This window comes from Megascapheus bottae, chromosome 1 (assembly GCF_031878675.1).
Source record: "Megascapheus bottae isolate mThoBot1 chromosome 1, mThoBot2.hap1, whole genome shotgun sequence".
Classification (NCBI taxonomy): Eukaryota; Metazoa; Chordata; class Mammalia; order Rodentia; family Geomyidae; genus Megascapheus; species Megascapheus bottae.
The window spans coordinates 25,971,796-25,994,864 of NC_143509.1; the positions used below are offsets into that span (position 1 = coordinate 25,971,796).

At 52.3% G+C, this 23,069-nt stretch overlaps 1 protein-coding gene across 1 annotated transcript; it reads right to left on the reverse strand.

Annotated features, from left to right (window-relative positions):
• Window positions 1-205: 205 nt before the first annotated feature.
• On the reverse strand, window positions 206-21,689 carry Csnk1g2 (casein kinase 1 gamma 2). The gene is made up of 12 exons (XM_090338912.1): window positions 21,589-21,689; window positions 9,479-9,918; window positions 4,100-4,140; window positions 3,938-4,007; window positions 3,706-3,854; window positions 3,381-3,615; window positions 3,216-3,301; window positions 3,057-3,141; window positions 2,817-2,965; window positions 1,600-1,683; window positions 1,415-1,521; window positions 206-1,319 (listed from the first exon to the last, which is right to left on the reverse strand). Exons 2-12 carry the CDS (start codon window positions 9,663-9,665, stop codon window positions 1,265-1,267), a joined length of 1,248 nt encoding a protein of 415 aa, XP_090195038.1. The 5' UTR covers window positions 9,666-9,918; window positions 21,589-21,689; the 3' UTR covers window positions 206-1,264.
• Between the last annotated feature and the right edge of the window lie 1,380 nt (window positions 21,690-23,069).

The following is a 23,069-nucleotide window of genomic DNA, read 5'->3' on the forward strand; positions in this document are numbered from 1 at the left end:
CATCTGCCTTCTGTTGTTCTTCCGAGGGGGCAGTGAGCGGAGTCCACACTCGCCTGGCTCCCACTGCCTGTCTGTGCTCTGCTTCTAATCCCAGAGACTCAGCTGGACACCGCCCCGAGACCCACAGCCCCTCGGCACCCTGACAAGAGTGCAAGTGATGCCAGCTTGGGGCTGGGCTCTACAAACACCAGATGCCGCACTTGGGAATGGTTTCATTTTTCTTTTATTTATTTTTTTTAAAAAAGCCCCTAAATTCTATGGCTTCAAGGAAGCATCAGAGAAACGTAAATGCCATTTCTGTACACTTTGTAAAGCAAGAATTATGTTTGAACGATCACCGCCCCCAGGGATACCCAGGTGCCTCTGCCCTGGCCATTTGGGGACCTGAAGGGGCACCCCACCACACTGGCTGCCCTCTGCCCCGTGCCCTCTGCAGGGCTGAGTGGGGGCATTAAGGCGATTTTTTTTCCTCTGGCATCTCCTGGACCACAGCCTCCTGCAGCACAGCAGGGGCACAAAGGGGCCCATGTGCTCCGCAGTACAGTGGCTGCCTACCTCCCGGGGTCCGGGGCATCTGGGCACAGCCTCCAGAGCAGGTGTGTCAAGAAGCGCCCGCCTGACAGGTGCAAGCTCCACAGGGCTGGGCTGCGACAGCCGCACCGGGTGCCGAGCTTTGGTGCAGCATTTTGGTTGCGAGGCTGACTTTGGCCGCAGCTGCAGCCCCACCCCGCCTTCCCCTTTGGTTTTGGGGAGGCCCAGGGCTGGCCTCACCCTGGCAGCAATGCCTGAGACCCTCCTTGGCAGCTGGTGAGTTGGCTCAAGAGCCTCTCCCAGGCTGGGCCTGTCCCCCCTGCAGAAAACGGCCTTTGGATAGAGGGAGACAAGCTGGACTTTATGAGGCTAACGGGAGTGGGTGGCCTGGGCCTCGGGGACCACACTATGCACTTGAGCACGGGCGGCAGGAGGGGCGAGCGCAGGGCGGCCTCTGCTTTGTTCCTTTTATCCTTGTTTTAAATAGTTAATGCTCTCGGAGGGGAGGACTAGACACGGGTGTAGAAATTTCAGCCAAAGTCTTACGTGAAGGAAGTGACCCCACGTCCCGGGGGTGGGAGCCCGTGGCTGCTCTGGGCCTTGGGAGTCCCACAGTTTGTGCCCTGGCTTTGGCTGGGCTTGGACCCCGGGCCACTGAGGATGGACCCCTAGGCGTCCTGAACAAGCGCCCCACGGCTGCTCGGAGAAAGTCACAGCACTGCAGACGCCTGGGTCATTTGTGCCGCTGCATTGATTTTCTCTTCGTCCTCTTGAAGAAACAGCAGCACCTGCACAGGAGCAGGGGGTGGACAAGGGCATCAGGGATGGGCTGGCTACAGGACCAAGGGACCCCCGCCGCCCCTAGCCACACCCAGAGCCTTACTTGGTGTCCTCGGCCACCTCCACCTCCGCAGGGGCAGTGATGGGGGCATTGGAGTGGCCGGCCGTGGGGTCGTCCGCGTTCAGCTCTCCGTTGGTGGAGTTCAGGGCCTAGGCGGGCAGGGGAAAGAGGGGTCATGCCCGCCTCGCCCTTGCTTGGCTGCGGGAGGCGGGGAGGACAGCACTCACCTGGTTCTTGTTGTGGGGCTGGGCTTTGTCTCGGTGCTGGGGCTGGGCAGGGAGGTCCGCGTGCACAGTGCCGATGGGGGTTGGCTGTGGAAGAGGACAGGATGGGCTGGGAAGGGCCATGGCGCCCACCCTCTCTACCAGGCTCCCCTGGCCTGCTGTCCAGTGGATAGGCACATCCCCACCTGTTCCCTATTGGGCAGGGGCTGCCCCCCCCCAGGCCTCCTGGGGCATGCAGCTCCCCCGACCACACAGGAGGCTCCTCCCACCCTCACCTCATCACTTGTTCACTCTATTTTTTTTTTGGGGGGGGGGTCAGTCAAGGGGCCTGGGCATTGTCCCTGAGCTCTTCAGCTCAAGGTTACCGCCCTTATCCCTTGAGTCATAGCGCCACTTCCAGTTTTCGAGAGGTTAATTGGAGATACAAGTCTCAGGGTCTTTAGTGCCCAGGCTGGATTTGAACCAAAATAATCAGATCTCAGCCTCTTGAGTAGCTAGGATTATAGGCGTGAGCCACCCTGCCCGTTTTTTTTTTTTTGTCGTCAGTTGTGGGGTTTTAACCCTGGGCCTGGGCGCTGTCCTTGAGCTCTCAAGCTCAAGGCTACCACTCAACCACTTGAGCCACAGAGTCACTTACACCTGGCTTTTTTTTTTTTTTTCTGCCAGTCCTGGGGCTTGAACTCAGGGCCTGAGCATTGTCCTTGGGCTTTCTCAAGGCTAGCGCTCTACCACTTGAGCCACAGCACCATTTCCAGCTCTTTCCATGAATATGATACGAAGGAATCAAACCCAGGTGTCTGTGCATGCTAGGCAAACGCTACACCATTAGGCCAAACTCCCAGTCCCTATACTCTCCACTTCTACCATCTACAAGACACTTCCTCACTCGCCACTCCCCATCGCCTAGGGGAGCTTTCTACCTGCAGCCCATTACCTACAGAGGCTCCTCCCCTCTTACCTGTGGGGACTCCACTCACCTATCAGGCTCCCCTGAACACCTGTGGGAACACCCTACCTAAACACCCCTCCTCTGAGAGAATCCACACCTCCACCCATCCCCAGAGAATACTATCAGTACACAGCCCCATCCAGGGGTGCCCCACCCACGGGGTGCCCCACCCACCCTCACTTTTTCCAGGAGCTCCCTACCACACACCCACAATCTACCCGGGGTTTCTGCATACCACTGCGTCCACTGCTAGGCTCCTGGCATCACCTACCAGAGGCTTCCCAGCCCAGTCATACTCGTAGTCGAACACGTAGCCACTGCGGTCAAAGAGATCAGTGAAGAGCTTCCGCAGGTAGTCATAGTCCGGCTTCTCAAAGAAGTCCAGGCGGCGCACGTAGCGCAGGTACGTGGCCATCTCCTCTGCAGAGGGCACACAGGGCAGAATGAGGCCGGGCCGGGCACCGGGCACCGGGCAGCAGGGGCGGCCCGCGAGCAGGACGCGCAGCCTCACCTGGGAAGCTCTCGCACAGCACCTCGATGGGCGTGGCCCGCTTGGTGTCACCAATCTTCTGGTACCGCTCTTTGAGCGTGTCGGCCTGCGGGGAACATGGTGAGGCGACCCGGCCCAGCCTCCTGCTCCTGCCTCCTCCCCGCCCTAGCCCGGCCTCACCTTCAGCCCCTGCCAAGGCAGGCTGCCGCGCAGGAAGTACATGAACATGTGGCCCAGGGCCTCCAGGTCGTCACGGCGGCTCTGCTCTGCGGGCAAGAGCAGGAACAGCAGGCTCAGTGCAGCCCGCGGCCCCGGCCCTCGCCCCCGGTGCTGTGCCCAGCTCACCCTTGCCCAGGTGCGTGTTGATGCTCATGTAGCGCGCAGTGCCCGTCAGGCTCTTGTGCTCGCGGTACGGGATGTGCTTCTTGGTCTCGGGGTCGATGTACTCTTTGGCCAGCCCGAAGTCGATGATGTGGATGGAGTGCTGCCGCTTGGTCCCCGGGCGCCCCACCAGAAAGTTCTCCGGCTTCACGTCTCGGTAGATGAGGCTCTTGGTGTGCACGTACTCCATGCGTGTGATCTTGGGCAGGAAAGGGGCCTCAGTGGAGGCAGACCTCCCTGGTCATGCCCCCCCAGTCGTGCCACCCCGAGCCCCCCACTTTGCCCGCACCAGCTGGATGGCAATCATGAGCACCGTCTTCAGCGTGAAGGTCCGGTCACACAGGTCAAACAGGTCCTCCAGGCTCGGCCCCAACAGCTCCAGCACCATGGCGTTGTACTTCCCACAGGGGCCAAAGTAGTAGACCTGAGGGACTCCTTCTGCAAGGAGGAAACAGCGTGGTGTCTCGGTGCCATCCCGGCTCCCCCGCAGGGGACGCAGCCTGCCACCACACCCGCCTTACCTGCAGTGCTCAGCTGCTTGTAGAAGCGGTACTCCAGGTGCAGCTGCGGGGCCCGGGACTTGATGGGCTCCTGGGAGACAGGGGTCAGTTACCAGCCCCCCCAGGCTCCCCGTGGAGGCCACGGCACTCCCCTCCCCCAACCACATGGGAGAACACACTCACCAGTTTGATTGCCACGTACTCGTTTGTATAGAGATTCTTTCCTGTGGGAACAGAGGGCATCAGGACCACAGGGCTCCTGCCCACTGTGCCCACACTACCCTCACCCTTCACCACAATCAGCACCATGGCTCATGCCTGGAAGCCTAGCTTTTATTTTTTTGTGGGTCACGGGGCTTGAACACTGTCCCTGAGCTCTTTAGGGTCCTTTTGTGCCCAAGCTGGCTTTGAACCTCGATCCTCAGATCTAAGCCTCCTGAGTAGCTAGGATTATAGGCATGCACCACCGTGCCCGGCAAGCCTAGCTTATCAAGAGGCTGAGATCAGAGGATTAGTTAGAAGCCAGTCTGGCCAGGAAAGTCCATGAAACTGTTTAACCACCAAAAAAAAAAAGTAGCAAGTAGAGCAGTGGCTTACGTGGTAAGAGTGCTATAACCTTGAGTAAAAAAACCCTCAAGCACCCAGGCAGTTTTAGCCCAGAGTTCAAGTCCCCAGACTGGCACACAAAAAAAGCACCTCTGCCCTGGTTACAAGTGGGCCTACTCTCCTGGTGCCAGGACACCTCATCCCATGAAGTCCCTCTAGCTCAAGGCCCTCTGTATACTCTACCTGCCTCACTGAGCCTAAGAAGCCCAAGGATGAGCCCAGAGCCCTAGACTCCACTCTAGGCTTCCCACCAGCAGTCCAGAAAGGGCAGGCTGGCTAGGACAGAACCTCTCCCATGCTTGAGGCAGCCCTCTAGGCTTGTGCCCACCACACCTAGGCTCCATAATGAAGATCACTTGCTGACAGACTGGCAGACAGGTGATGGTCAGCCACTTGCACTTCCAGGAAGCCAGGCCCACGAGGGGGGCGGGATCCTATCTCAGTTTCAGAACTGGTCTCTGTGTCTTCACAGAACATGCACAGCCCATATGCATCTACGGATGCCCAGTCTCCAGCCTCTGCATGCCCCACCCATAACCACCTCAGAGTTGTCCCAGATGAATTCCCAAGCTGGGCCTTTGGTATGCTGCTTTCATTCTGTCTGCCACCCGCTGCAATAAGCGCTTCTGCTGCCTTTACTGCAGGACAGCTGGGGGCTCTGAAGACAGCAGGTGTGGAGACTGCTGAGGGGATCAAAACTATTCAGAAGCTGAGATCCCCATGGTCACATCCCTACAGGCCTCTAGGCTGAGGTTTGTCCCTGGTGTTCTGCTATGCCTGTATAGACATTCTGCCATAGCTCTCTCTGGCCTCATTATGCTTAAATGCTGCCTTGCTGTCCAGTGCTTGTTTCCAACCAGAGCCAACCGTCAGTTCACTGGTGTCCCCAAATGGCCTGCAGGATCTCATCAGGCCTGGAGTGGCACTGCAGAAGGTGACGTCTTGAGCCTGTGAGCTGAGCATATTGCCCTCTGGCTTGGTCCCTGGGTGGCTCTGCTTCTGTCAACTGCTAACACACAGAGTGCTTAGCAGCAGAAATTCTGTGCAGAACCTCCTGTTTGCCCCGACAGGGCAGTGCACCTGCCATCTCTTAGGATTTGTTGTTGTGGGCACATTTTATTCAGTTGCTTTTCTTGTGCCAGTACTGGGGCCTGGGGCCTGAACTCCAGGCCTCACACATTTTTTGCTTGGTTCTTTTACTTAAGGCTGGTGCTCTATTATTTGAGCATATAGCTTCACTTTCAGGTTTTTTGTTTTGTTTTTTCTTTTCAGTGCTGGTCCTGGGGCTTGAACTCAGGATGCTGACTCAAACAAGTTTACTGCTTGAGCCATAGCATCACTTGCAGTTTTTTGGTAGTTTAATGGAGATAGTCTCAGGCTTTCCTGCTTTGACTGGCTTTAAACTACAAGCCTTGCATCTCAGCCTTATCAGTTGCTACAATTTTAGGTGTAAGTCACCAGTGCTGAAGCTCAAGGTCTTTTTTTTTTAAAGTGGGGAGGGTGGTATTAGAGTTTGAGCTCACAGTGCTTGCTAGGCTAGGCTGGCACTTTATCATTGAGCCATATCTCCAACCCATTTTAAAAATTTTTTCTGCTAGTTCTTTTTAGGACAGGATATCTCACTTTTCTCAGGTGCATACCTGAGCCACCATTCACTTACTCTAGGCATCCCCTCACTCAGGGGAACCTTATGGACTTTTCTGCCACAGCTGATCTGGTTCTGAACTGTGATTTATTCAGACTTCCAAGCAAGCTGGGCTCATACAGCTGGGATGCTTTACTTGTAGAGGCATTTCCAAGTCCTGACACAGCACAGCCAGCACCCCTCCTACTGGTGCCACCTGTGATCAAGTTCAACATCTGTTTCTGGTCCACTTTCCCCTTCAAGGCGAGTTCACACAGAAATGCCTCTACTTGCCAGCAACAATACTCCACCTATACTTTTCCACCACACAGGTGGTTATGGAGAAGTCTCAAGAAGACAACCACCATAAGTCAAGGCCATGTGTAGTGTGTAAGCTGTTCCCACCTCCTGCTGCAGCAATCTGAGGAACTCTGATCTTGTCCCCTTCTTGGCCACAGCAGATGCTGGGCTGTGTTTAGGTTACAGCTCTCATGTGTGGTGGAGTGCAGTAAGTCCAAGATGCAGGCTCACATGAGCCATTCTCTGAAGAGCTGTCATTTCATAGGTCTTCTTTTGGATTGGGTCTGTTCACATATTTTGCCCACTTTGGATCATTAGACTTTTTCCTGTTGTGGCTTTTTTTAATGTACTCTGGGAGGATGTGTGAACATCTGCTTCACCATCTGCAATATTCACATTAAGCCCTCTCCACTGTCTCATGCGCAGCTATTTCCAGATGTGATGACACCTCCCTGGTCAATCTTTTTTTTTTTTTTTGCCAGTCCTGGGGCTTAAACTCAGGGCTGAGCACTGTCCTTGGGCTTTTTCAAGACTAGCGCCCTACCTCAGCACCACTGCCAGCTTTTTCTGTATATGTGATACCAGGGAGTCAAACCCAGAGCTTCACGTAGACTAGGTGCACTCTATCCGTAGGCCAGGCTCCAGGCCCCTTCCCTGGTCAATCTTGTTTTATGTTTTATGGTGATTCTTGGTGGTGGTGGCTTAAACTCTGAGTCTTGGCACTATCCCTGAGCTCTTCAGCTCCAGGCTAGCACTCTACCCCTTGAGCCACAGTGCCACTTCTGGTTTTCTGGTGGTTAACTGGAGGTTAAGAGTCTTATTGACTTTTGTGCCAGGGCTGGATTTGAACCACATCCTCAGACATCAGCCTCCTGAATAGCTGGCATTACAGGCGTGAGCCACTGACAACTGGCTTTTTTTTTTTTTTAAAACTGTGCTTTGTTGAAGAAACCTCAGGCTGACCCAGCCCCCATATTCTGACACCTGCCAGAAAGCTGGGTGCCCTGGAGGAGAGCTTGGGTTCAAGAAAAACATGCACACATGCACATGAAGTCTTTGTGGACTTAGGACCTTAGGAGGAGGAGCTCAGTTGCTCAAGAAGCCATTGCAGCAGTTATGGCCACACAGGCCTGACAGCCTGCCAATCTGGTAGTGGCTAGGGGCCAAGGAAAGAATCTAGATTTGCACTGAAGATGCTGGAGTTACAGCACCCAGACATGAACACCTCCCCAAGCTGCTGACATCCTCAGAGAAAGGGGTGCAGGACAGTTCTACCCCCAGACACCCAAACAGAAACACCTGAACATCCTTTAGCAGGCAGGCAAAGAAATAAAAGCACACACAGTACATGCTACACATGGACAACCCCACAGTATTATACAGTGAGCAATGACTGACACATGCGAACATGCAGCCAGAGGCCAGGCTTCAAAGAACTGTCATTTACACAACTAGCAAAAATAAAAGCCACCCACAGCTGATGTGGACTCTTAGCTGTATAGGGACCTGGTGCTGTTTAGCTACTGCTCCCACTGTCCAAGCAAAGGACTCAGGCCAACTGTGTCCCCAATGATGGGCAGGGTCACGCTCCAGGCTGCCAGAAGACAGTGCTGGACATGTGATTGCATGCAGGTATGTCCATGTCTGCATAAGCTCGTGCGCATGTCTGTGTGTGTGTGCATGTGAACACACACAAAGTTGTGTTCTATGTATTTGTGAGCCTGCACTGTGCATCCTGCATCTCTCTGTCTGCAAGTGTCAATGTCCTAGGGGCAGGGGAGGCTCCCCGAAGCTGGGACTTTCTGAGGCTGCGGGCAAGGCTCTGTGTACAGGGTGGTGGGAGGCAACCTGTGTACAGAGGTGAAGGCCTAGGGACTCAGCAAAAGGCCATACAGACTCAGGACAGAGTCGCGAGGCTGGCCTGATGGGGACACTAAGTAAAGGCACTGAGAAAAGGCCTTCCAAAAATCACATACCTCCTGGGACAAGAAGGGGCCACTAAGTCAGAGACCCCAAACTTCTGAGAGCTTACTGTGTGCTTGTCACACTAATCTACTGCTATAATTCTCACATCAGCCCCTCAGGAGAGGAAGTGCCACCATTCCACTTATAGGTACAGAAACGGGGTGAGTGGGGGCTCCAGCGTGGCTGTTGCTCTGCGGTGTAGCCAAACTGCATACATTCCCTGTGCCTCAGTTTCTCTCATCTGACCACTCCAGGTGGAAGCTGGGTGCCTGATGCAGTAAGTGTCTGGCACGAAGCATGCACACGAGTCTGGTTCTCTGCCACCACCTCTTTGCTCCTCCTCTGGGACCCTGACTTACACTGAAACAGGCACAAATAAGGTCAAGCTTGTGCACTCAGACCCTCACCAAGACTTAGTGACAGTAGCAGCTGCCTAGTACCAAGGATCCCCATACCATGTGAAAGGGTTAGGGGGTCTGGCATGGCTGGGCCTCCAGCAGCTTTGGGGATCAGAAGCCTTCCACGGATAGCTGACCAGAGAGACTGGCTTGATAACAACAGAGCTCCTCAAGTCTGGCAGACTGACCGCCTAGGCCCTCTGAAGGCAGGCCCTCTGCTAAGGAGAAAGTCCATTCTAGGGCCCTGTCTGGGATCGCCTCAGCTTTCAAGTGTATGCCCGGGGAGCTGGGTGGACTAAGCATTGTGTACCAAAGAAAAGGGGTACATAGTGTGGCACAGTGGCTAAACACGGCCAGCCCTCACTCAGCGCTGCCTCCAGATAGGCCTACAAACCATGCCAGGTTGTGTCCAGGTCAGAACCTGGGGAAGGAGCTAACTACTGTAAATGCGCAGCCAGCCACTCCCCATCAGCTGTGCATGGCTTCTGTCGGTCTTGCTCCTCACAAAAGGCCTTAGAGAGGCCAGGTCGGGGGTCTCTCCCCGAAACGTCATTAGTGGCCTGACAATGGCAAGGATATCCACTAGTGGTGGGGGACAGTCCTGTCAGCCCAGCCTGTCGGCAAAGACCTCCCCAGCTCTCCTTGCCATTGCACAAGTGGGGGGCTTACCTAGGCGAAGCTCCCCGAAGTTGCCACAGCCTATCTTCTTGCCAACTCGGAAGTTGGGGCCCACCATCAGGACCCCTGAGCTGGTCCCCGAGCTCCGGACGCCATGGCTGCTCCGGCCCCCGCCGGTCTTGGACATTCTCTGGCCCTCCTCCAACTCCCCTTTCCCTCCTTTCTTGTCAAAATCCATAAGTTTGTGGTACCCTGGCCTCTCCACGGTGACTCTGCTCTGTGCAATCCCGAGTCTGCGAAACCTGAGGTCACCGCTCTGCGCTAATACACCATCACACCAGCTGTGGCGGCCTTGCGGCTCCCAGCTAGTGACACGCAGCCACACTTGTGGGCTCAGCCGTGGTGCTCATCTTGGTGGCCTCGGGGTTGCTTGCAGAGAGAGGAGACATTCTGCTGTCAGGTCCCACAGCCTCAAATCTCGTGGCACCCAGCTGCAGAGAAAGAGAAGTAGAGAGAGACAGGTCAAAAGGCACGTGAGGCCATCATAGCACCAGGCAGGGCTGTCTCTGGGGTAACCTGGGCGAGCAGGCTAACCAAGCACACCACCAGGACACGGCTTCTTAGGGGCTGTGTTTCCAGAGACATCTTTTGAGGTCCGAGACAGGCAACATTCCTGCCCCAAGGGGAAGATGGGATGCATAGCTTAGACCAAGTGTCCAAGAGAATAGGCTGTCCCAGGCCGGGAGTTTGGCCTCCTGTAAAGTGCTTGCCTAGCATGCACGAAAACCCAGGCTAGATTCCTTTGTATCACATACGTTGAAAAAAGCCAGAAGTGGTGCTGTGGCTCAAGTGGTAGAGCTCTAGCCTTGAGAAAGTTCAAAGTGCTCAGGGCCTGAGTTCAGGCCCCAGGACTGGCAAAAAGGGAAAGAGAGGGCGCGGGGGGGGGGGGGGGGGGAAGAATAGGCTGTCCCTTAAGCAGCAGAGGCCCCTGGCAAGCTAAAGCATGACAGGAGGCCTCAAACTCAGAAAGCCTGTCTGCTGGTCCCTACCTCTACTCTAAGGGTTGCTATGAAAAGGGGAAAGGTTACAGACGACAGAACAAGTAAGGCCCACACAGTGGCAGGAGTCTTCCCACCTGACCTCAGATAGACCTCCATTGCCTCTCCATCCCAGGAAGAACGCTGACACAGGCGAGAGAGTAGGCTGTGGAAGCAGGGAGCTAGAGCTATGCAGCCCAGTCGCAGTCTCTCCAGGGCTCGTGGTGGGAAGCCTAGACAGGTGCTGTGCAGAATGGCCGGGGAGATGGCTCATAGGGCACAGAAAGGAGAAAAGGGCCTAAGGAAGGGACCAGGTGGAAAGGGCAGTAATCTGCTCTGAGAAGCCATTCCCACACACTTGGCTGGCCTGCACCCACTGAGCCAGTGTTGGGTCCTACAGACTTTCTTGACAGTCCTTGTCACATTCAATCCTCCCTACCAGGTGCAGGCCCCAAGCCTTCCTACCAAGAGCTTCTGCTGCTCCCAGCACAGAGCCTCCTACCTCAGAATCTTTCAGTTCTCAAGCCCCTAGGCCAAAGGAATCATGTTAATTTTTTTCTTTTTTCTGCTACAGGGCACAGGGTGTGGTAGCACCACCTGGACTAGAGAGGCCAAGGCAGGAGGATCATTAGCTCCAGTTCAGCCTGGACGACAGTGCAAGATGCTGTCTCAAAATCAATCCAATTAATCTGCTCCTTCAGAGACCCAGGTTCAATCCCCAGCATTAAAACCACAAGTCAAGACTAGGAATGTGGCTTAGTGGTAGAGTGTTTGCCAAGCATTTGTGAAGCCCTGAGTTTGATTCCTCAGTACCACATATACAGAAAATGCTGGAAGTGGTGCTGTGGCTCAAACGGTAGAGTGTAAACCCTGAGCAAAAGCAGCTCAGGGACAGTGACCAGGTCTTGAGTTCAACCTGCAGGACTGGCAAAACAAACAAACAAAAAACCCCAAAAATCTCACAAAGTCAAATCCATCTGCTCATTCAGGCATCACAGGATATTGCTCCTTTGAGCAACTGTAAATAGTTAAGAAGAGAGGAAGGACAGGACAAGAATGGAGATCAAGGACAACAAAGGCTCTTACTGAGCAAGGTGAGCAGCGAGTGTCTAGAGCAGACGACCATGTCAGCCACAGGTCTTGCCAGTTTCAGGCTAGCTGCATTCTTACAAGCAAGCATGAGCAAGAGGGGCTCCATACAGACCCCAGAGTGAAATGCCCCAAACTTCCTTCTTGGAGATTCCCTTAAGGTAAAGGAGGCACTAAGTCCCAGAACAACAATGCTATCTGAATAATGCCACCTGCACTCTACTGTGCCCAAACCTCCTCCATCTGGATTGTTCACACTTTTTGACATACACGCTGGAGGGCCTGGTCAGCTGCAAGTGGCCCCAAGGCTGATAGTCATAAATAGGGACTATGACACAGCTACATGAATGTTGGGGACACAGTGAGGAGGTCTGGAATTGTAGCTCCACAGGGCCCTCTGGAGCCCAGGACCATTGAATTGTACCCATCTAGGGGCTTCACTTTGTACCTGTCTCAACAGAGCACTCCCAGTTCCTCCTCAGGGTGGAAGGTCACAGGGCAGGGTCCTCTGGGAACCAGGCCAACTGCAGTACCCGGATCTTGGGAATACCAGCCCTTGACTAGTCCATTTCCCCAGAGTCACTGCTGAAAGGAGACTGGATCACAGGTGAGAGAGCATCAGGAATGGTGCACTTACACCCACACTCTTGAGCATGCTGCTACTTAGTTGCATAAACTCCCAAGCAGCAGCATAACTGGGGCTCTATGAAATGTCAGTCAGTGGCTCATACCAGTTCTGGCACCAAGAACTAAAATAGCCACCAGGATCCCTGGTCCTAGCCACCCACTAAGTCGTTCCCTGGTGACCCACTGTCATGGCCTCAGGCAGTGGCGGGAACCATGGCTCAGGGGGAAGGAGGGCAGCTGCCTGCAGCACAGGCCTGCCTGAACATGGCTGTGGTGACCTTCCTTCTGGCTGTCACTATCCTACATAGTAGTAGAGCTCCAGCCCGTGTGCAAAAGCCTTCATCAATAGCAGAATGAATAGCATGCTTGTCACTAGGCACCTGCGACAGGCAGGGCCACCTGCAGCTGAGGGTACAGGGCAAGGGTTGCATCTGCAGGGCAAGAAACAGTGGACACTTAGCCAGATGCAGTGGCTCATGCCTATAATCCTAGCTACTCAGGAGGCTGAGATCTGAGGATCAAAGTTCAAAGCCAGCCTGAGATTCTTATCTCCAGTTAAGCTCTAGAAAATGGGAAGTGGGACTTGGCTCAATGGTAGAGCACTAGCCTTGAGCTGAGGAGCTCAGGGACCATGCCCGGGCCCAGAGGTAGGGTGGTAGCCTTGAACTGAAGAGCTCAGGGATAGCACCCAGGCGGGGTCCAAGCCCCATGACCCATTAAAAAATAAATACATAAATAAAAAGAAAGAAAGAAAAAAAAACAGTGGATACTTGTCTGGCCTGGGTGGCAGAAAGTACACTCCATGAGTGAGCTGACCAGCTCAGGATGGGTTTGGAGATGCTCCCTCCAAGGGAATCAGGCAGCAGCCTACACCCAGAGTTCTGAGGCTCTGAGTATATCATCTTCATTGAGGCTATCTGGGATCACCTTATTAGCTCTCAAGGTTTAAGACCCAGGGGCAAGGTGGACACCCCCCAGGATGTCCCGTCCTATCTGGGGGCCCCCATAATCTTGGTAGTCTGGGCCTGGCTCATCCCATGCCTGTCACAGCCTGCCCAGCACTTTTTCTTGTGGTTTCCTGTCCCCAACCAGGAAACTGACCACTCCCTCTGGTGGGGCAACCAGGCCCGAAGAGCAGACACCAGCCCTCGCCTTCACGCACCAGGGAGGCCACGCCAGCCACTCTGTCCGTCCTTCAGGGACGCCGATGAGGGAGCCAGCCGTCTGGAAGCCGCTACTGGAAATCACAGTACGTAAACATACGTGAGCTGCATCAGAAACAAAGGCCACGGAGACTCAGAGTGCACACTTCTTACTGCACTTTGTTCCCATCTGTGATCTGGGGCTAGGGGCATCTCTAGTGAATGAGTGAAGAAAGGCTTCATGGAAGTAGTTCCACTTCCCACAATTCTATGGCTCCTTGGCCTCAGAGAGGCCTCAGAGAGGCCAAGGGTACTTCTGACGTAGGTGACAAATGACAGGAGCCACGTCTCAAAAGCTTTTTCCCCATATGGTACAGTGGTTCACATTTGTAATCCTACCTACTAGGGAGACAGAAATGGTAAGGTAAGGATCAGTTTGAAGCCACCCTAGGAAGTTAGCAAGATACCAAGCGGGGCATAATGATACATGTCTGCCATCCAGCTACATGAAAGCCTTAAGTAGGAAGACAATGGTCTAAGAACTACTTTCAATAAAAATATGAGACTATCAAAAAAAAATAACACTGAGGGTATATCTTAAGTGGTAGAGTGCCTGCCTAGGAAACAGGATGCCCTGAATTTAAAGGCCTAACATCATAAACATCTGCTTCATCCTGCCTTCCTCCTTCAGAGAAGCTAAAACCACATAGCTTGTGGTACTACAGCTTCATAAGAATCAGCTTAAGGGTGGGCCACTGATATGATATGAAGTCTTAGCTGAAGTGGTGCTGTGGCTCAAGAGGTAGAGCACTAATCTTCAGCTAAAGCTCAGGGATAGAGGCCAGGCCCTGAATTGAAGCCCCAAGACTGGTGTGCATGCACATGCACACATACACCTTCCAACCGAGTAACATATATTTCACTATTATTTGTAAATCAGGGGCCAAAGATCTGTACAAACCACCATCTTATGGTCTTTGGTAACATCTACAATAGGCAAATCAAGGGGCCACAGTGTCAGGTAATCTGTGTACCTGAGAATTAAACAGGTGCACAAAGAAACATGCATATGAGCATGCAAGCAGCAATCCAGTGTCTGTGATAGATGAGTGGACACAATGTGGTTCTCCACAAAGGAGTATCACTGAGCCATGAACAGTAGTGAAGTTTTTTTGTTTGTTGCTGTTTTGTTTTTATGGGTCATGGGGCTTGAATTCTGGGCCTGGACACTGTCCCCGAGCTCTTCAGATCAAGGCTACTGCCCTACCCCTTGAGCCACAGCCCCACTTCCTGTTTTCTAGTGATTAATTGAGTCTCACATTCTTTAGTGCCCAGGTTTGCTTTGAACCCTGATGCCCAGATCTCAGCCTCCTGAGTAGCTAGTATTATAGGCGAGAGCTACTGCACCTGGCTGTAAAGTTTTGACACATACTACAACATGAAGGCACCCTGAGTATTCTCAGGGCAAGAACAAGACACAAAAGGCCACATAGTGGTCTGCTTTCCACAGCAGATGCATCACCTTCACATCCCCTCAGTGGGTGAAGGCTCCGGGTCTCGACCTCTCCTCAGCATCCCTTTGTTCACAGCCTTCTAATGGGTGGGCAATGCTGTTGTACCAGGTTGGATTTGTATTTCCGCGCCTGAACTATGGCAGGCAGCCAGCCCTGTGCTGGCTGGCGCTGGGCACAGGGAAGTGGTAGGAAGTGTGGTTGCAGGTGAGTGACCACTGAGCACATGACATCCCTGTCTGTCAAGTTTCCCAGAAATGTGACTCTCTCTCCCTGCTGCCTCAAGAGGAAGGGAGCCCCAGACAGCCAATGGCTAAACATCAACCTCTTCCTTGGGCACTCTGAGGACCTCTGTACACAATCAGCGGTGCCCTCCCATGTATCTGGGAAATAGGAGCCTCCTTTCCTTCCCTGGAGCTCATCTTCACTGTGGCCCAGGGCCTTGGCATTATGGGATACACTGTGGTAGGGAGCCAGGAGACTGGATGCAACAGCACCTGTGTGTGTCACTAGCCAGTGCTGGACCCATTCTGGAATGCCCTGCAGGGTCTTTCTGAGGAAGAAAGAAGATGTAACAACTGGCTCAGTCTCTCCTGCACTCAGTAGGACACCCCTGAAGCCATCCATTCGCCTAAAAGGGTGCATAATCAACCTCTTTAGGCTGAGCCAGCTCAGGTCCTGCTTCCTCCAGTCATACCATGCTCCCACTCCCCACCCACTGAGGCCACAAGTTGGACCAGCTCCTTTTGACAGTGCTCAGCCAAGTCTGGCTATGGCCATAGCCAGACTTGTTCTTGTCAGTACATCTGAAAGTGGCATCTGCTGCCAATTGCCAACAGCACAGAAGTGGATAAGAGACCCAGGTAACATCCAGTAACCTGGAGACTTAAGAAGGGCCCTGCATTGAGGGCGTCTCGTGAGAATGAGATGGTGCCTGGGCCAAGCACAAGAGCCTCTGCAATGCAGCTGGGAGGGTATGTCCTCATATCTGCAAGGAACACCTGTACTTAGTGAAGGCTATCATAGGCTAAAACCAGAAGTTGCTCGGCAACCAGCACAGCACAGCTGGCATGGACACACTGGGCAGCTCAACACAGCAGGCATGCCTTCTTCAGAAAACCTCTGCATTCCACAGGGCAGGTCACTGAGATGCACACTCAAGAGGCTAACATGCTAACACACACACACACACACGAATGCATAACCCCCCCAACCCCACCCCTAAGCCAACATGCTTGCATCTTCTTTCCCCAGTACCCACATGACCAGAAGAGACTGATTGGGGCACCTGATGATGAATCGATCACCTCAGGGGGCACATATAGAGATGGGAAGAGTGAGCAGGTCCAGCCAGAAGGATGATACAAGCCAGAATGCCTCTGAGCCTTATAACCCTTGTGCATTTGATAGATAGGAACTTTGTGATTCCCCCCACACACACTTTGACACACTTTATGAGGATAATATCACATTATTCTCGTAACAAGTTTGTGAGATAGGTAACACAGACAGTTTCAATCCTAAGTAGAAAGCTGTGGCCCAGAAATTAAGAGATTTTTGAGCTGTCCTAAAAGCAGTATGTGTTTGGTTTCAGCTCTGACATGGAAGCTGCTCTCCATAATAATTTCTCCATGCCAGAACTTTTTTTTTTCTATTTTTTTTGTTGGTCATGGGACTTGAACTCTGGGCCTGGGTGCTATCCCTGCACTCTTCCACTCAAGGCTATCTGTCTACCACTTTGACCTATAGTGCCACTTCCAGTTTCTTGGTGGTTATTCGGACATTAAAGTCTCACGAACTTTGGACTTTTTGTCCTGGGCTGGCTTTGAACTCCTATCCTCAGATCTCAGCCTCCTGAGTAGCTAGGATTATAGCTGTGAGCCATTGGCACCCGGATTCAAGTGAGTTTTGAATCCCTAGGCCATAAGTAAGTTCAGGCTTACATAACTCCCGTTCCCAACATGAATCTGTTTCTGGGTATGTGTCCTTTACAAGAGACATGATTATAAAAGTTAAGGGGTCTGGTGACAGGTATCTCAAGGGTCTAGGTGTTGGGGGCTGGTGCTTGGGCTGAGGTATCTGCTCTGACTCAGCAATTAGTCAGGAGGGGCCTCTATTAGGGACACTTAGTTTGCCTTAAGAGCCAAGGTTTAGAAGAAACCACATACCCAGGGTAAGATGTGACCGGCCACTGGCCACTGGAGGCACTGAGGACATGGGACATACTACCCCTATACTCTTTGGGGAAAAGAGATTCATTCCTCAAAGTGGCCTAGATAATTCTCTTGAGCAAGAAGTAGAGAGAAAGAGTGGGCAGATGAAAGTCTGAAATCAGGAACCTAAACCAGACCATTTCATGGTAGGAGGATAGATTCCTTCCTGATGTGGTTAGAAGTCCTGCACTAAACTGCAGAGACCAGTCTGCTACCTGTGAGGGTACAGAGATCACTGATTTGCTCATCTCCTGAGGGCCATATGTGAGGTGCTCACTGCTTATAAGCACTGGCAGCAACTCATGCTGGGTGTCCAGTGACTCATACTTGCAATCCTAGTTGCTCAAGAGGCTCAGATCTGAGGCTCAAGGTTCAAAGCCAGTCCAAAAGAGACAATTCTGTGGATTTTGCCTTCACAGCAAAAAGCAAGTAAACTCATGGTTTAAGTGATAGAGTGCCAAGTGTGAGCACAAAAGCCAAGTAAGAAGCCTTAAGTTCACTGGGTGAAGGTAGCTAATGCCTGCAATCCTAGCTATTCAGGAGGCTGAGATCTAAGAATCAAGATTCAAAGTCAGCCCGAGCACTAAAATCCATGAGACTCATCTCCAATTAACTACCAGAAAACTTGGACATGGCCCTCTGGCTCAGTGGTAGAGCGTTAGTGTTGAGCTAAAGAGCTAGGGACAGCACCCAGGTCTAGAGTTCAAGCCCCATGACCACCACAACCACCACGACCACGACCACCACTACCACCACCAACAACAATAACAAAAGAACCTTGAGTTCAAGCCCTATATCAGCATAAAAAGGTGTGTGTGGTGGTGGGGGGGAGCAACTCAATACCACACAAAAGGAGGCAGGAGAGGTCTATGAAGCAAGGGATATTCAGAGCTCAGAATCGCCAGACATCCTTGGAATGCCCCATGCCTGCGCAGGCAGGAAGACCCCACCCCAGGCCTGCCATAAGGTTATTTAAAATGTGCTTGAGACAGAAACTTACAATTCCAGACCAAGACTTTCTTGAAGACAACTTTGGAAACACAAACTGGGGGCGCGGGGGTTGGGGTGGGGTAGGAATTTGGCCTAGTGATAAAATGCTTGTCTAGCTGGCATGAAGACCGGGGTTCGATTCCTTGGTAGCACATACATAGAAAAAAAAACTAGAAGTGGTGCTAAGACTCAAGTGGTAGAGCTCTGGCCTTGAGAAAGTCCAAGGACAATGCTCAGGCCCTGAGTTCAAGGCCCAAGACTGCCAAAAAAACCCCAAAACCACAAACTGAATTATATGGAAAAAAAAAAATAGATTGGGGCCAGGAACTTGGCCTAGTGGTTAAAGTGCTTGCCTAGCATGCACGAAGACCCGGGTTCGATTCCTTGGTACCACATATATAGAAAAAAAAGCTGGGAGTGGTGCTGAGGCTCAAGTGGTAGAGCTCTAGCCTTGAGAAAGTCCAAGGACAGTGCTCAGACCCCGAGCTCAAGCCCAGGACTGGCAAAAAAAAAAAAAAAAAATAGATTATGAGAAAACAGGCCCCAGAAGGGGGCAGAACATCGCCAACCAGCATCATAGGAGTTTAGGGGCCAATACATGGAACAAGGAGCCCCAGATCTGCTGGATCTAAGGGACAGTCCCTTCACAGAGTAGTGATTTGTGAAGTTCCAGATGAAACAGAAGCTAAGACGGGCTCTGTTTATTGAAGATACACTAAAATGGCCACAGCCCAGAGGGGCAGGCCTGAGAGATGTGAGGAGGGCCTGGGACTTCAGAAGGAGAAAACCCTGATTTTGCTGGGTGCTGGTGGCTCATGCCTGTGATCCTAGCTACTCAGAAAGCTGAAATCTGAGGATCATGGCTGGAAGCAAGCTCAGGACTCCTTTTTTACTCCTGGTTGTGAGGCTTAAACTCAGGGCTAGGGTGCTGTCCCTTATCCCTTCTTTTTGCTCAAGGCTAACATTCCATCACTTTAAGCAACAGGATCACTTCCTGTTTTTCAGAGGTTAATGGAAATAAGAGTCTAGGGGACTTTTCTGCCTGGCTAGATTTGAACCAAGATCCTCAGATCTTAGCCTCCTGAGTAGCTAGGGTTAGTAGGCATGAGCTACCACGCCCCTGGTCTTGTGAGACTGATCTTCAATTAACCACTCAAAAACTGAAAGTAGGGCCGGGAGTGTGGCCTAGTGGTAGCGATAGTGTGCAAAAAAAAAAAAAAAAAAAAAAAAAAAAAAAAACAAAAACAAAAAAACCAACCCTAAAAAACTGGAAGTGGAGTGATAGCTCCAAGTAGTAGAGTGTTAGCCTTGAGCAAAAAGAACTCAAGGACAGGGCCCACGCCCAGAGTTCAAGCCTCACAGCCCATAATAAAAACACTGACCCCCTTTAGAGACACATGGAATCTGTTGTCACACAGAGCCAAAATGAACTGTGGCAACACAGGTTAGCACTGAGTCAGGGCAACCAAGACTGTGTACACCCAACACTATACTTGCTATCTCTCTTCAAAGCCACGAGATCTGGTGACCAGTGTCTAGCTGCTGTGGTGACACAGACACAGCAATGCAGAGATACAAAGGAAACACAAGCCTGTACAACAGGCAGGTGTGTAAAACATAAGATATGTTCAGCAAGGTGTTAAGACACTGGATCTTGTGTGACCTGCTTTGGGACTCTCTGAAAAAGACGCATGTGCAAGGACCTACCTAGTTAGTGGCTGCCAGAGGTAACTACACAACACCATCTGAGAAGCTTCTGGGATAAGAATTTATCACCTTGACTCAGAAATATGACTGTGCTTGCGTGAATTTTATTTTATTTTATTTATTTGCCAGTCTGGGGCTAGAACTCAGGATCTGAGCACTATCCTTGGGCTTTCCTCAAGGCTAGGGCTCTACCACTTGAGTCCAGCTTTTTTCTGTATACGTGGTACTGAGGAATCGAATCTGGGTCCTTATGCATGCTAGGCAAGCATTCTACCAGTAGGCCAAACTCCTGGCCCTGTGAGTGAATTTTATAAAGTATTTCTTGGGGCCAAGAGCATGGCCTAGAAGTAGAGCACTTGCCTAACATGCACAAAGCCCTGGGTTCGATTCCTCGTACCATGTACACAGAAAAAGCCAGATGTGGACTGTGGCTCAAGTGATAGAATGCTAGCCTTGAGAAAGCCCAAAGACAGTGCCCAGGCCCTAGCTCCAAGACTGGTAAACAAAAAGTATTTCTCGACATGCTTCTGAAAAGCAGGAATACACAAGACCTCTGAAATCTTCAGCAAGTCAGGGCTGTGAGCCCATGGGCTGTGTCAAGCAGGACTCACCATGCTCTCAAATCCAGCACCAGCAAGGTATCCAGCCTGTGCCAGAAGTCACAGACAGGCAGGTAAGGAAATTCCTACCCCTCATGTGGGAAGGTACTGTGGGCTCTTTTGGGGCTCATCTCCACCAGGCACGGATGTCACACTAGCCTGCCACAGGAGACGCTGCACCCTATGCTCACAGCAAAGCTGAGGCACAGAACAGAAGCTCTTCCAACTCAGCCAGGGCCAGCAGTACGCAGTAGATCTGCTGTCCAACCCACAGCTCAGCAGAATGCCTGAGGCACCATCCTGGGCACTCAGGCCAACCAGGATGTGGTCTGTGCACACTGCTTCAGTCAGCCCCAGCTGGGAAGAGGCGATGGGCAAAAGGTCCCAGGAGACCTGCATGGGGCACTGACCACAGCATGGAGAAGCCCTGCCATCACACTGCAGTGGGCCATCACACTGTACTGTCCCCTAATCACCACTCCCCTGGACAAGGGGGCATGTTGACAGTGGTCCTAGTGGACACAGCGGCCAGATGGCATGACAGGTGCCTCAACTCCTGGTGTGCACGCAAGGACACCTGGATGTGCACTGCCATTCTTCCAGAGCCTTCTGAGGCAAGGAAGATAGTCTCCAAAGCCCCTACAGGCCAGCATGCGAAGGAAGCCACGCAGATGGAGGGCATGATCCTAAACACAGCACAGCTGGAATCTCACTGCCCCTCTTCCACAAATAAGAGCTATCACTTCCAGGCTCAGCTTTAGAAGGGGCTGACCCAGACCAAGCCATTCCTAAAGGACCAACACGACTGGGGGTTCAGTGAGCACTGCCAGTAGGCTACCAAAGGAGTAAGGTACATACCCTGTAAGGGAGGAAAGGGGAACTAGAGCCCACCACAAGAACCCTCATTTCCAGTCCTAGGAAAGTGGGTTCTGAACACACCTGAGTGGGGGCAGGGTGACCCTGAGACCCCAGGGGAACAGAAATATCACCGTAAGTCCTGGCCCAGACTGAGGTTTAGAGCTAAAAATATCCCAGAGGGAGGGAGGGGCCACTAAGCTCTCACTCAGCTCTAAATAAACCCTGAATCAGCCTGACCCACAAGGCCCACAGACCAAGCTCTTCATCCACAAGGCTCACGGGATCTGGTGGCATGGCCTAGGCAGAGAATGAACACAAAACCAGGGGCCAAGACACAGCCCAAGGTGGGGAACCTCCCTTTCCCTCAATCAGGCCCCAGGCGCCTTACCTGCCCTGTTCTTTTTGGGGTCCTCCATCTTGCCAGGGCCTGGACCATCCATCCCCCTGCTGGGGCCCTGGAGTCCCTTCTCTGTGTCTCCACTCAGTGATGTCACAGTCCTTGAGCTGACATCATCAACATAGTCCCCAGTGGAGCCAGTGCCAATCTGAAGAGCATAAGCTAAAAAAAATCCTCATCCCAGAAGCACCAGGCCTCAAGAGTGAATCTTAGCTGTGGCACAGCCAATTCTGCACTAAATGATGTATCTCATGCCCAAGCCAACAAGCTCCAGCCCAGGTCAGGATGTGGAGTCAGCAAGACAGAGAAGAGATCACAAGCCCCAGCTCAGGGCCCAAGAAAAACCGAAACAGGAGGGAGGCCATGAAGTATATGGAAGGCCTGGGTGGCAAGACTCACACTGGTGAATAAGATGGTGGTGAAGAATGTCAACTCACAAGGGAAGGAGCATTATCCTTGGGAAAAAGTGAGGTCCAGGGTCAAGCCAACACTTTGCCTCAAAAGATGCCAACAAGCCTCACTCTAATGCTGCCTGATGGAGAGCTGGTCCTGAAAAATGAGATTTTGTCACAGCAGCACTGTCAGCAAAGGAAAGGCAGGCCAAGTTGCATGCACAGTAAAGAAGGGAGAAGAGTCCCACTGTGAGTGCAGCTCAGCTGCGCTCTGGCCTGTGGGGACAGCATGGGCTCCCAGATGTAGCTGGCACTGGGACCCTTGTGTCACACAATGGATGACCTCATTTTAGCAGCCAGGCTGAAGATGCACAGGGAAAGTCTCTCAGACCTGGCCATTACTCTGGAAGGAGATGCACACATAGGGCCAGGGTGACAGGTGAGCTTGCTTGAGGGCCTAAGTGGGGAGGGGTCCCAACCATCTGTATGGTCTCTTAACAGGCATGCAACTGCTTCAAAGTTTAGAAGAGTACAAAAGAAGAGGGGACGCTATTGACCTAGGACCCTGTCCTCACTAGCCACACAGGAGGCTCTGCATCATTAAGGCATATCATGGCTGGGCACTGGTGGTGCATGCTAGCTACACTGGAGGCTGAGATCTGAGGATTGCAGACCAAAACCAACATAAGCAGGAAAATCCATGAGACTCTATCCAATTAACTATCCCAAACAAACAAATAAACAGGATCCTTGTAGCTCAAGTGGTAGAGTGCTAGACTTGAGCAGAAGAGCTCAGGAAAAGCACCACAACTTGCATTCAAGCCCCAGTACACACACACACACACACACACACACACACACACACACACACACACACACACACACACACACACACACACACACACACACACACACACACACACACACGAGGTTCAAAGCTAGCCAGGGTAGGAAAGTCTATGACTCTTATCTCCAATAAATCACTCAAAAAAAAGCCACAGTGGTGCTATGACTCAATGTGGCAGAGTGCTGCTAGCTTTAAGCAAAAAAAGAAGAGGAGGGGACCGGGAGTTTGGCCTA

What these genes read in the sequence shown, in the direction of transcription:
- Csnk1g2 (XM_090338912.1), bottom strand. Translation starts at nt 9,665, where the DNA reads ATGGATTTTGACAAGAAAGGAGGGAAAGGGGAGTTGGAGGAGGGCCAG. An exon ending in CAACACGCACCTGGGCAAGG is followed by an intron (nt 3,302 to 3,380) that starts GTGAGCTGGGCA and finishes TCTTGCCCGCAG; the next exon opens with AGCAGAGCCGCCGTGACGAC. An exon ending in AGCCCCACAACAAGAACCAG is followed by an intron (nt 1,522 to 1,599) that starts GTGAGTGCTGTC and finishes CTGCCCGCCTAG; the next exon opens with GCCCTGAACTCCACCAACGG.